General features: G+C 36.5%; 1 protein-coding gene across 4 annotated transcripts in view; it reads right to left on the reverse strand.

Moving 5' to 3' along the window:
- Positions 1 to 2,007: 2,007 nt before the first annotated feature.
- LOC105481321 (cullin 3) overlaps positions 2,008 to 14,235 on the reverse strand; it is a 112,870-nt gene continuing 100,642 nt past the window's right edge. For all 4 annotated transcript variants that reach the window (XM_071073459.1, XM_071073457.1, XM_011740828.3 and 1 more), the window contains 3 exons: positions 9,921 to 10,107; positions 6,258 to 6,403; positions 2,008 to 2,475 (listed from right to left, as the gene is read on the reverse strand). In XM_071073459.1, coding sequence (XP_070929560.1) covers positions 2,344 to 2,475; positions 6,258 to 6,403; positions 9,921 to 10,107 — 465 coding nt within the window. In that variant the 3' untranslated portion in view covers positions 2,008 to 2,343. The remainder of the gene's footprint in view (positions 2,476 to 6,257; positions 6,404 to 9,920; positions 10,108 to 14,235) is intronic.

The raw sequence follows: 14,235 nt of genomic DNA on the forward strand, positions 1-14,235 counted from the left end.
ACAGAATGGTTAGGATGCATTTTTCTTTCAAATTAAAGCATTAAAAACTGAGGAAAAAAATAGCATCTGTGACCTCTTGCTAAAAAGAAAGCAGTGTTAAAGTGTATTTTGTTATAACCTTTATGACCTAAAATAATACTTATGAAGTCAAACATATAAACGTTTTGTGTGACCAATTTTTTCAGTGCAGCATCACATCGTCAGCATTCTCCAACCATTCAACTCAACTGCAATTCAGAAATGTTTTAATATATTTAGAAGCATAAACATCAAACCTGTGCTCCGAAATTAACAAGTATGTCTCTAAACTCTAGATCTGATTTTTACAGCCACACTTGAGACAATGATGTAAACTTAAACTTTACTTTTAATGGCTTAAACTAGCACTAAAATGTTTAATGTCTCTGGAGATTTCAAATGTAGTTTTTTCATCATTCATGTTTACTAACTCGACAATCTGAGCTGTCCTGTTTTCCCAGGTGTTCAAGTATCATTTAATTGGGAAATGAAAGCAGTAATAAAATTCTCAAACCTGAAATATCACATTACTTTCCTATAAACACCTTACCATTATAGAAAATTTCCAATTATGTCAAAATCAGAAGGTGAAACCCTTAGCTTTCCATGTTACACCTGACCTAGTACTGTTCAAGTATGGTAAAAGTGTCCCGAGAACAATGTTCACAATATTTTTCATTGGCATCTTAATTGCATCATGTAGAAGTGGAAAATGCAGAGATAAAGAGCACAAGGCTTATAATTCTACAGTACAGATGGAGACAAAACTGCAATAAAAACATATTTGCAAGTCTAAAAGGAAAATTATAACCCAAGACGCATGGGGGAAAAATATTTATGTGGAGTTTTTAATCCGTATTAGAATTCAGTTGTTTTAACTTGACCATAAATTTAAACAGAAACCATCTTCTGAGACATACATTCTAATAAATGTATCAACAGTACTGATAGTCAACGAAGGGTCAATTTAAACTTATTAGTAACATTTCATTTTTCTATCCAACAGAAATCTATAGTGGTTTGCCCCATTACATATCTGAAACATTGTCTTATGAAAACAAAATGAAAATTAAATAAAATTGAAGATAAAAATACTCTGGAAGCACAGGATATCTGACAAGAATCTTCAGCACAAAGCACATCTTTGAAAACGTGAAACGATGACTCTTTGGAGGACAATAGCTAAATATCCAAGAATCATCAGGTTTGAGAAATATTGCTTAATCACTTTCCAAAACACAGTTAGCTGCAAGAATTGAAGATTTCATTAAAACTATCAAGGTCTTCATATTTATTGCATCTTTAGATTGCATTTTGAAACAGAAAATTAATAGTGCACCACAGCTTCACCAAAATATATATTTAGGGGCAGGGAGGACCTAAGATATTTATAAACAAAGTATAGAGTGTATGTGCTTTTCAGAGGGGCTGAATTAAATATAACCAGCTGCCAACTTTGTGCTCTGACATACTTGAATTAGTGGGTTTGTGTATACTAAATTCATTTATTTTTGTCTACAATAAATGAAATAAAAACACCACCCTATACAATCCACTATTAGCAGTGAGTACAACAGCAAAAAAATTATTGTACAATTTATACATACTAAAATATTTTCTTTCTCTAGAAATAACTCAGAACAAAACCTAATCATTGTAAGACTTAATCTGGGAAATCTCAAATTACAATAGGGAAAAACCAAATCAGGATGTGTACTTGAGCCCAAAACAAAGGTTCCTGGTCATAAGGCTAGAAGATTAGTAAGTGCAAGTGGTAGAATACAGCATGCTCAAATTGTATGCTTGGGTCTTTGTATATTTATCAAACCTTTAAATTAAGTAAGACTAGCTAAAGAAATGTCTTCAGAGCAAGATAACTGGGAATTCTGCATTTCTTTTGCCATTTTTGTTACCCAACTTACACAATGCGCAAAGTGCTAAGCAACACTACAAAAACACATTTACATCAACACTGAAGACCTGGGGAAATGAAATCCAACAATTTTATTTTAATGAGCTGTATTTTCTAAATTTTTGTTTTATTTTCCTGTTTTCATACAGTAAAGAAAACAAAACGCAGCACATTCACATTTTCCCGAGGAACTGTAAAGATGATCTCTACAGGGATAAACGTTGTAAAGCCTGAAGCTCAATCAACTGTTGTTGAAAACTCTCAAAGGGAGTAAAGGCTTGATCTCAATGGTCTAGAACATGTACTGTAATTTAATAGAAGAGATGGTCGTCTTAATATTTAATGATTTAAAAGAACTTCCCAGTCCATGCGAAGAGTACAGTCCAAGAATAAATCAAATTTCTGAACGCATTTTATGCTACATATGTGTATACTTTGCGATCCTCAGGTGTTCGTGCCAAATATTCTCTCTCAATAAGTCCTTCAATACGTTTCTTAATAACAACTGGACTTGGTAAGAATCGAGCCTTCAACTGCTGAGTTACCTAAAAAAGAAAGTAGACAGCATTTTTATATAAACACATAGAAATTCCTATCTTTCAACAGAACTGATATGTCATTTTAACACTGAGAGATTGAACTTTACTAACTGGATTAACAAAGCTAAAAGCACAGAAACTTTAAAAAGGTTCTGTCTGAAAATGTAATGTATGGTTACAACACACTTCCTCAAATCAGAGTGTGAATGCTAAGGACAGCAGTTGAATAGATGAATTAGTTGGAATTATGTTAGTGTGAGTATATGTCACCTATAGTTTAACCTTCTGATGCTGTTATCTACTGACTTCTGGGTTACACTCAAAACTTACATTACTTGGGTAGCCTATGTATTTAAGAACACAAACTCTGGACTCACAGTACCTGGATAAACTCAGCTCCACCACTACTAGCTCTGGGACCTTGGCCCACTGGCGTGTACACTCAATGTGTTAACAGACATAATGCCTTAGAATAATAATGCCCAATCAAAAGTGCTTCTGTTGTTCCAAGTACTGTCAGATTCTAAGTACTGTGCTACATATAATAATAAAACAGTAACTAAAGTAGCAGTCACAGTCTGTCTATGCATCAGTCATTTTGCATGTTATGAGTTTATGGTTTGGTTTTTTTTTTTGAGACGGAGTCTTGCTCTGTCGCCCAGGCTGGTGCAGTGGCGTGATCTCCGCTCACTGCAAGCTCCGCCTCCGGGGTTCCCACCATTCTCCTGCCTCAGCCTCCCGAGTAGCTGGGACTACAGGCGCCCACCACCACGCCCGGCTAATTTTTTGTATTTTTAGTAGAGACAGGGTTTCACTGTGTTTGCTAGGATGGTCTTGATCTTCTGACCTCGTGATCTGCCTGCCTCTGCCTCCCAAAGTGTTGGGATTACAGGCGTGAGCCACCATGCCCGGCCTATTTAATTAATGTTCTTAACCCTGCAAAGTTGTCTCATTTTACAAATGAGGAAAATATGCCAGAGAAGAAAACTGACATCAACAAGTAGTAAATAACAGAGCCAGCAGAGATGAATCTAAACCTTTCTGACTTCAAAGTCCATGTTCTTTGCTCAAATCCATCCGTGAGCCAGCTTTGCTTCTACTCTTGTTGATCAGCTCATTTCCCAAAGCCATAATGGATTGATAATTCTTTGAAATCTGAAAATTCAGCACTTCACTCTGCAACTACAATCTATCATCCTTCCAGGATTACCACTCCAGTATCTACAAACTTGCTCTCAACCCACCACCTGAGACCTCCCACCCTTTGCCCTTCTTTTCTTCCAGCCTATTAACAGCTCCTATAGACTTGCTCTCTCCCCTGTAACAGAGCCTAAACTGCATTCAAGATCACTTCAGCTGCACTCTCAACAGGACCTTCTACTCCTGATTCTTTTGGTTCTATCTCATAAACACTATTTGATTAAACCTATATTCTATATATACTATATCATTATCAACCTACCACAGAGCTCTTTGCTGAGTAAAGATGTAGTTGTTACACCACTTGTGTACACCAGGAATCAGTAAACTGCAGTCACAGGCCAAATACACCCCACTATCTGTTTCTGTAAATAAAATTTTACTGAAACACAGTCATATGTATTTATTTTTATTAATTTTTTTTGAGATGGAGTCTCGCTGTCGCCCAGGCTGGAGTACAATGGCACAATCTCGGCTCACTGCAACCTCTGCCTCCCGGGTTCAAGCAATTCTCCTACCTCAGTCTCCCGAGTAGTTGCAATTACAGGCACCCACCACCACGCCCGGCTGATTTTTGTATTTACTAGTAGAGACGGGATTTTGCCATGTTGGTCAGGCTGGTCTTGAACTCCTGACCTCAGGTGATCTGCCTGCCTCGGCCTCCCAAAGTGCTGGGATTGCAGGCATGAGCCACTGTGAGTCACATGCATTTATGTATTATCTATGCTACAACTGGCCATTTACAAAAACATCTGCCAATCTCTGGTGTAGACTGGTAACACAAATTTATAGTATTCAAAAGTTCAGCAAGTTCCTGAGCACCATTCTTTGACAAGTATTATTTCAAATTTTTGACAATCTCCTTAAACTCCTCAACCCAGTCCTGCACCAAGCTCATATCAGGTTTTACATAGAGAAAATAAGCCATTTCAATTTGAAGTTCTTCAAATTCCCACCCTACACATGTACATTCATCCATACTTACACTAAACCTTGCTTAGCACATACCCCTGCACCCTGCCCTGGGTTCTCAGGAAGAGGCATGTTCAGTAACATCTGTGTCAGTACACTACCATCATCATACTCCCTATACAATCCTCACGTTTCCTTTTCTAGAATGTGGTATTGATCCCTTCATCTCATTTCTTTCCATTTGTTTTTAAGGATCCCTTCCTTATTCTTAGGATATAAACATCCTCAGTATCCTCCCATTGTGGGGGGAAAAAAGCCCAAACCCTTCAACTCTACACTGAATCCTCTAATACTGCTCTCTCTGCCCTTTCCCTTGAGCCAATACTTCAAAGAATAAGCCACTCTTGGTAGTTTCCACCTCCATTTCCCTCTCAAGGAACTACCACTGGATATACACTTTCACGAGTCCAATGAAAATGTCTGAGAAAGTTAACCTGTCACATAATTGCTAAAGTAAGTGTTTATTCAACTTGGTTTTTCCATGATTTTTGATATTACTGACCACTCACTCCTTGTAATTCTCTTCCCTTGTGCTAGGGCACTGACATTTTGTTTTCTTTTCCTCCTAAAGCAGTGTTCTCAAATTTGAAAAAACATCAGAATCACCTACAGTTCGTGTTAAAAAACCAGACTGTTGGGCCCTATCCCCAGAGTTTCTGATTCAATTCTCAGGCTCTGGTGGAATCTAAGAATCTGTGTTTCTCATGAGTTCCCAGGTGATGCTGAGGTAGCTGCTCCAAGAACCACAATGTGAAAACCAGTGCTCTAAAGAGTTTCTGTTAGTTGTTACACTCACCGTTCCTAAAATGATGAGGGAGGGGTCTATCCCATAGTTCTTTCTTGCTCTACATGCCAACACTGAGCAATTTAATCCACACCTGTGGTTTTAACTGCATTCTCATATAGCTAATTCCCAATGCAACTTCTAGCCCTCGTGTCTATTGTCTTCCACCTGCCCCTGGATGTGCCAATATACAATAAAGTCAACTTGTACAAAACAATATTAAGTGACATCTGGACCACAGCGGCACATTACATTACCCTTGTCTTTTTGGTTACAGAAACCAATCTCTATCTACTCATTCAAGCCAGAAACCTAAAAGGTGTCTTCAACTTCTCCCTCTCACTTCCCGTTATCAATCAGTAAGCCTGTCAATTCTACTTCCCAATTATCTTGATTCAGCTTTCTACCCTCTACCAACACTTTACCCAGGTCCTAATCCTCCCCCACCTACCTTAATGGCCTCTTAAGGGGTCTTCCCCTCCTTAGTTCCCCAATTTGTAAAATGAAAGCATTTAATGAATGGTAACCATTAGTAATTTTTAGAAATAAAGGGAATTTGTTTACACAAAGGTATTAAATAGCAGTGAAAATTTTTTCTTAATACTTCATGTGACAATATTCTACTATTATTTTTGTTATAAACACATTAGTTCTGGGAGTGTGCACATATTTGGATGTATCATTATGTTTAATTACCAAGTGAGTACCATACATTTCATAAGTGTTACATCACTAGAATTTCTTAATTGTAAAATTGTTTTTAAAATTAGTTGAATACAGTAATTTTGTTAATTTTTTTTTCTATATTAGCCCAGTCGTGAAGAGTCCTCACCTCTGCTACTAGAACATTGTGCTGCATCTTCTTTCTAGATTTCATTATCCGCACTATAGCAGCTTCTATCTCATGTTTTCTGTCGTCGTCTACTTTCTGCCTTGTTTCTTTCCTCTCTGGGTCTGATTCACCTTGTTTGGCAGCAACTAAAATAGAAATAAAGACATTGATCATAAATATAATTTTAAAATTTGGTTTATAAGCAAGCTTAATATAATTCAATGTAATCCACAGACAAAAACCAATTTCAGTCTCTGAATATACACACTTAAGTATACATTCAAAAAGTGTCTCATTTAATGTTTACTTGAATACTAAATTATCCTTTTCAAAAATGAGGAATTTAACTTTGAGATAATAAAGTCAATTTTGTTTTTATGCAGAATATAATTTCTTATCTGGAAGAAAAATAGTAGCTGAAAATATTCAGTAGTAAAATTGCCAGTAAATAATTTTCATTGCTTATGACTGTCAGAGGTCAACTGATTATTTTATTACCATGGTTCCAAGTTAAAACTCACCAAAAGTATCTCAGATAGGTGAGTATCTGTTGTCTTACTAACTCAAAATGTAGCTGTAATCGCTAAGGTTTTATGCGGAGACAAGAGTATGTATTGCCAAGATTGTGAAATAAATAATTTAAAAGTACCACTAGGATGTCAGTTCCTAAAATCTCCTTGCCAAAAATCTCCCTAGAGTTCTGTTACCTAACCATTTCTTGCCGTATATTTTATTATGCTTTTTTATGTCACGACCTCATCACAAATTCATCCCAGATTCCAATCTTTAGAAGTCTCACTCTCTTCTTCCCTATAGTCTTCAAAGAAACTGCTAAGGGATTAAATACAGAAGTCGTCTTCTTCTGCAACTCTGCTCCAAATGAAACAGCAGAAAAAGAAAACTGAGGTTTTATTTGTTCATCAAAAGGAGATAGATGTGAAGTTTCTGGAAGTAGAAATTGTAAAATTGCAAAGCAGCACATGGGGCATTGCTGACTGAGGCACAGGCATAGATAGCCATGAGACAGCAGACTGTACAATTTAGAAGATCATTCTGGTGTGCATATCCATTCAGCTGTTTCTAATTAGAATCCTTTGGATAAAAATACTGCTTTCAGTGTCATTTCCCCAGTGTAAGATAATCATTATCTTAGTAAAAAAAAAAAAAAAAAAGAAAAATCGAAGAAAATAATCTACTAAGAATGATGCTTATGATGCTTCTCCTCAGAAGTTGACGTCATGAAAAAAAAAAAGATAAGAGGTACTGGTTTAAATGGAACTAAAAAGACATAAAAATTAAATGTAATATGGAAATCTTGAGGGAATCATGAATCCAAAAAGTGAGATATAAAAGAAATTTTTGAGACAACTGAGGCAATATGGGTGTAAACAGATGACATGTAATTAATTTTCTTGGATATGATATAGGAGATGTGTGCTAACGTTTTTTAGGGGGAAACTGTTGAGATATTTGTAAATTAACTTCAAACGCTGTAGCAAACACACACACGGGTTCGTATACACACAGAGGAAGGCATGGAAGACGACAAAATTCTAATGACTGGTAAATGTAGGTCACAGCCATACTGATGTCCATTATGGTGCTTTTCACTTTGTGGATTTGAAAATAAAAAATACAAAGTTGCAGGGAAAAAAGTAATTGTTTAAACAATCCCTTTGGCTCATCTGGATTTGGTCACCTAAATAAGCGTCGTCTTAAATACCTGCAGAAAAACATAGATGTCAGATTGTGCTAATGATTCAAAATGAGTATTTTTTTTTTTAAATGTGAGGGGAGGGACTCACTCTGGAGCCTAACACAATACTCCTCACTTGAGTGCAGCAGAAGGGGTTGCTGTGCATGTGCCTATACATGACCTATATGCATGCTGGGGGATGGAATTTGAGAAAGGCAGGTGGTGAAGACTGTCAACTCTGGAAACCCCCCAGATTAAAATTAATCTAATTTTTTTCAAAGGCAGTGTTATTTTAGTAATTCCTTTAACTTCTTTGCATGAACTTTTATTACTGGCTACAGTAAAAGCAGCATAAATAGGTAGGGTCTGAGTCTTTGAATATTTATGTTAGTGAGCCTTTGACAATAAAACCAATGCGGTCACAATGTTTACCACCAAAGAGAAAATTCTGACTTAAACTATGAGTAAGAGCCAAAATCATTTAAAAACCATTCCCAAGAAAAAAACATTGCTTCATAGAATTTTATTGCTTAAAAGAACTTTTAAGCTCCTCTAGTAAAATTCTTCATCATATATGTTTTGAACATACCTAAAACACTATATACATGTACTCCAGAAACACATGTAAGTGTGCACACTTAACATGAAAATCTAAAAATCTATGAAGACTTCTTTCTTTTTAAACATAATACTAATATCTGATATTATTATTGCTGGGCATGATAGAATCTGGGATAACAAAGACTGTTAACTTATTTAGGGTACAGTAGGGTGAGGGTAAGGTAATCCAGATAAATATTCCCACATATTTTCCTCTAATTCTAGGATACAAATGAGCCCTAAAATCCAAAACTGGTATCTGCCCAAATGTATAGTTATGTCTTGCATTGGAAGAAAAATAAATTTTATTCCATGACACTCGCTAGTATAGTTTGCTTTATTCTTAATATGTATTTATGTCAAGACATGGGCCAATCTTGGCTCATGCAGATTACTATGATACAGTTTACAACTACAAGACAAAAGGGGTAAAACCCTGCCAGAGACACTACTCTGCTCTACAGAGTATACATACAAAACAAAAAGATCAAAATGAAAAAAAAAAAATTTAAGTGTGCATATAAAGCTCTAGAATCCATGTAATCTGGTAATCAATTGTATATTTAACATTACTTTTTAAAAGACTATCATAATATACAATATAAATAACTTTTAATATCAGCAAATCAGTCATTTAAAAGATCATCTTATTTATCTTAGGACACTGTTTTATTGCACACATATTTGGCTGTAATGAATATATTAGGACTAGGAAGCCTATCTAATACTAGTTTTTAAGCCAAGTAGCAATTAGTTTTAAACATCAATCAGCAAGGGTGGAGTGCCTTTTTTCCCCTTTAAATACACAGAAAACAAGCATCCTACATTATGTTAAATACTTAATGAATAGAATTTTCACTATCAACTTATATGGCTCTACTAAAAATCATTCACATCAGTATCATTGCTGTTTTTAAATTAAAGATGATAAGAGTTTTAAGATTTTGAAACAAAAAATATTTATCAAAATATAAATAGCAACATCCAAACATCAAACTTTTACATAGGTCTCCCAATTCTGAAAAACCTCTAAATCAGCTTTAAAAAGACTTCCACTGACTATTAACCAGTTAAAAACAATTTTAAGTACTAATAGGTTCATAAGTTGTATTCTATTTGTTAAAAAAAATGGAAAGAAGTGCTTTGTTCACACCATAAATTACTTTTTAAAATGCTTACTGTACTTGGATTCAAATGCATTTTCATACAAATACTTATCAACAAAAGCTGCTTTTTTTCTTAAGCCTAAATACCATGCAGCACCAGAAAAGGAGTATTTTTTAAAGACAGAAATCCAACAGATGAGATTCTTTTTCTAAAGAGAAAAATATATAATTTTTTGAGAGGAAAAATATAATTCCAGATACCTGTTTGAATCTTGACTCTGTGTAGTTTGGATGTGAACTGATCATTAACTGTAAATATATGACCATTTTCTATTTCCTTTGATTTGGGTTCTTTTGTTAGAACCCGCTGTGTTGGTTTACCACAGGCGAGGGACTGTAGGGCTCTAACAAGCTCTCTTTCAGGGATATCTGTCTCTTGCTGAATTTCCTGAAATTTCATCAGATTAACATAATTAGACTTTTTGAAAGATTAAAGTTAATTAGTTAATTAGCAAGTAAACTGACCAAGCAGTAGATAAAAAGAGGTAATTCCATTAAATAAATAATGCACAAAAAAGAATTATCTTGAGTATTATGACACATCATTAAAATCTCATTATTTGAACAAACTAGAGGAAAGGGTGATTCAAATTATATAATATTAAAAAGACAAGTAACTTTTTGTTTCAGGAGATACAATGGTTAATCTAAAAATGTTATCCAGTAGAGATTATCAGGAACCTACTTTAACATTTAGTTTTGCAAAAATAAAGTGTTAACCAACATATAATTGCTAATTTTAGAAATATTTTATAGTCTCCCATCCAAGTTTATCCATACTCCTCTTTTGCTTAGTAATTTCCTTCATAGAAAAAAGGAAGATAAGCCTGAGCTCAGGCCTTCTACCATACAACGAAAATTTACCATCCAAACTGACCACATGTAAGCTTCTATGACCAAATGAAGAAAAAAAAACCAACCCTGTAAATTACATTAAACATAAAAATCAACAAGCAATCTGTGTTGAAGTTCAGGTGATAATCTTTTCTGCATATTATGGTATGAATAAAATGTAATACTAGGGGAGAAAAAGCAGCTCGGTAAAGAATGCTGTGTAATTTTAAATTCACTATTCTGTTATGTCAGTGGGACAGTAAGAAAACTGTAGTTCTATGATTTAGTCTCTACATGTCTATAGTGATACGTGATTTTGAGTTTTAAAAGTCTTGACACTAGGATTTATTGTTTTGATGAACTGTATACAGCTGTCTCTTTCTCAAAAGCAGCTTACGAAGAGTGGGCATGAAGATATTCAGATTATATGAGTAACTGATCTGGAGAGTCATTCTCTCTAGAGAAGTCTTTGAGCAACAGTTCTGTTCTTCTAAAAAACTGTCAGGTAAGCAAGGATTCAGAGAAATGTGATTTTCAGTGATTCTGCATATTCATTTTCTTCAAATAATCTCTGGTTATATCTACCTACTTTAGGCATTTCAAATACTATAAATGTTAATCCCAGAAAATAGGTGCTATTATTAGAATGAAGATGTTTATTATTACATACACACTAAGTGATTTATTTACATATTTTAGTTATTGCTTAATCATATTCAATGAACCAGAAAAACCTTAGGTGATATTTTAAAATTACAGATCATTCCCAGAGGTAACTATTATCAAAAGTATTTTATAAAAGTCAGTCCTCAAACCTTATAGTGGGGAATTCTTAGCTGCCTTACAATGAAATGCCCCTAAAGTCATAAGGTTGTACATATAATGAGAGAGTTAAGCTTAACAGTAGTATACTAGACATCTTTCTATTAGAGTTAGGAACAACATAAGGATGCCTATCTTTACTATTACTATTCTACCTGCACTCTGCCTTTTCCTATTCATCTATATATACACATGAATACAAGCATATGCATATACATGAATGTACGTGAACACATCCACCTATACACCAGTATTAGTGTTAAATGAGATAACATGAATTTTTGTATTAATTTCTTCAGATTTTTCCGCTTGCAAAAAGAGATTAAAGCTACAAGGAATTCCACAGTACTGTTCTATCATGACACAAGTGGAGATTGAGACTAGATCCAATGTTCTGTCGGTACATGCATTTCTGACTTTGAGCACAAAAGCCTGTTTTTCAGAAGCAAATTTCTAGAAATGCACTTGCTTCCTCAAAGTTATAAATATTTTATATTTGTGCCAGGCACGGCGGCTCATGCCTGTAATCCCAGCACTTTGGGAGGCCAAGGTGGGAAAATCACTTGAGCCCAAGAATTCAAAATCAGCCTGGTCAACACAGCAAGATCTGCTCTCTACCAAACATTTAAAAACTAGCCTGTAGTCCCAGCTACTCATGAGGCTAAGGTGGGAGGATGGCTTGAACCTGGGAGGTTGAGGCTGCAGTGAGACATAATACCACTACACTGCAGTGTGGGCAAGAATGAGACCCTGTCTCAAATTTTTTTTTTTTGGTATTTGATAAATACTAATGAACTGCTTTCAAGTTGCTTAAAAATGTAACCCCCTACAATAGTACATGAATATCCACTCCCTCACATCTTCTTCAATACCAGATTTTCTTTTGCTCATATGTTTGGCTAAAAATGAAATTTCATTATTTTAATTTGTACTTCTCCATGACCACTATGGGAAAAAATATTTTTATATTTACAGGATATCTGTAATCTTCTATGCTTTCTCTATCTATATTCCTTGCATGTTTTTATACTCAATTGTTTCTCTTCATACTGATTTAACTGATGCTTTTTATAGATTATGGTTTTCAATTTTTATACATTATAAATAATTTCTCCTAGTCTCTATTTTTAACTTAATATATCTTATATAGATGTGTTATCACTTATGTGGTTACATCTGTTAGTCTCTTCCTTTGTTATTTTTGTAATAAATTTTTAAAAGACATTTCTCACATTAAGGTTACCAAAATACTCAAAATTTTCTTTTATTATTTATATAGATTTGCAATTATATTTAGATTTTCACACTTATCTGGAATTTTGTATTTGATGTGATCCATGGAATTGAGGTCTTAATACTACCCTCTTCTCACTCCCACAAATAAACAAACAATTAAATTCAGTTTTTAGAAATGACAAATTTGAGATCTGGCAAGATGGTCGAATAGTTAATAGCTCAGGTCTGCAGCTCTCAGTGAGACTAACGCAAAAGGCGGGTGATTTCTGCATTTCCAACTGAGGTACCTGGTTCATCTCAATGGGACTGGTTAGACAGTGGGTGCAGCCCACAAGTGTGAGGAGAAGCAGGGCAGGGCATCACCTCACCTGGGAAGCCCAAGGGGCCAGGAAATTCCCTCCCCCAGCCAAGGGAAGCCCTGAGGGACCGTGCTATCCAGCCCAGATACTACGCTTTTCCCACAGTTTTTGCAACCCGCAGACCAGGAGATTCCCTTGTGTGCCTACACCACCAGGGTCCTGGGTTTCTAGCACAAAACTGGGTGGCTGTTTGGACAGATACCAAGTTGGCTGTAGGAGTTTTTTTTTTTTTTCCCATATCCCAGTGGCACCTGGAACCCCAGCGAGACAGAACCATTCACTCCCCTGGAAAGGGGGCTGAAGCCAGGGAGCCAAGTGGTCTCACTCAGCGGGTCCCACCCCGACAGAGCCCAGCAAGCAAGCTAAGACCCACTGGGTTGAAATTCTCGCTGCCAGCACAGCAGTCTGAAGTCGACTTGGGACACTCAAGCGTGGTGGGGGGAGGGGTGTCCACCATTACTGAGGCTTGAGTAAGCGGTTTTCCCCTCACAGTATAAACAAAGCCTCCAGGAAGTTCAAAGTGGGCAGGTGGCAAAGCTGCTGTGGCCAAACGGCCTCTCTAGATTCCTCCTCACTGGGCAGGGCATCTCGGAAAGAAAGGCAGCAGCCTGAGTCATGGGCTTGTAAATAAAACTCCCATCTCCCCTGGGACAGAGCACCTGAGGGAAGGGGCAGCTATGGGCCCAGCTTCAGGAGAATTAAACATTCCTGCCTGCCAGCTCTGAAGAGAGCAGTGGACCTCACAGCACGGCACTCCAGCTCTGTGAAGGGACAGACTGCCTCCTCAAGTGGGTCCCTGACCCCCATGCCTCCTGACAGGAGACACCTCCCAGCAGGGGTCAACAGACACCTCACACAGGAGACCTCTGACTGGCATCCGGCAGGTTCCTCTCTGGGACAAAGCTTCCAGAGGAAGGAGCAGGCAGCAATCTTTGCTGTTCTGCAGCCTCCACTGGTGATACCTAGGCAAACAGGGTCTGGAGTGGATCTCCAGCAAACTGCAGCAGACCTACAGAAGAGAGGCCTGATTGTGAGAAGAAAAACTAACAAACAGAAAGCAGTAACATTCAACATCAACAAAAAGAATGTCCACGCAAAAACCCCATCCGCAGGTCATCGGCATCAAAGATCAAAGGTAGATAAATCCACGAAGATGAGGAAAAACCAGGGCAAAAAAGATGAAAATTCCAAAAACCAGAATGCCTCTTCTCCTCCAAAGGCACAAAACCGGATGGAGAATGAGTTTGACAAATTGACAGAAATAG

This window comes from Macaca nemestrina, chromosome 11, assembly GCF_043159975.1.
Source record: "Macaca nemestrina isolate mMacNem1 chromosome 11, mMacNem.hap1, whole genome shotgun sequence".
NCBI lineage: Eukaryota > Metazoa > Chordata > Mammalia > Primates > Cercopithecidae > Macaca > Macaca nemestrina.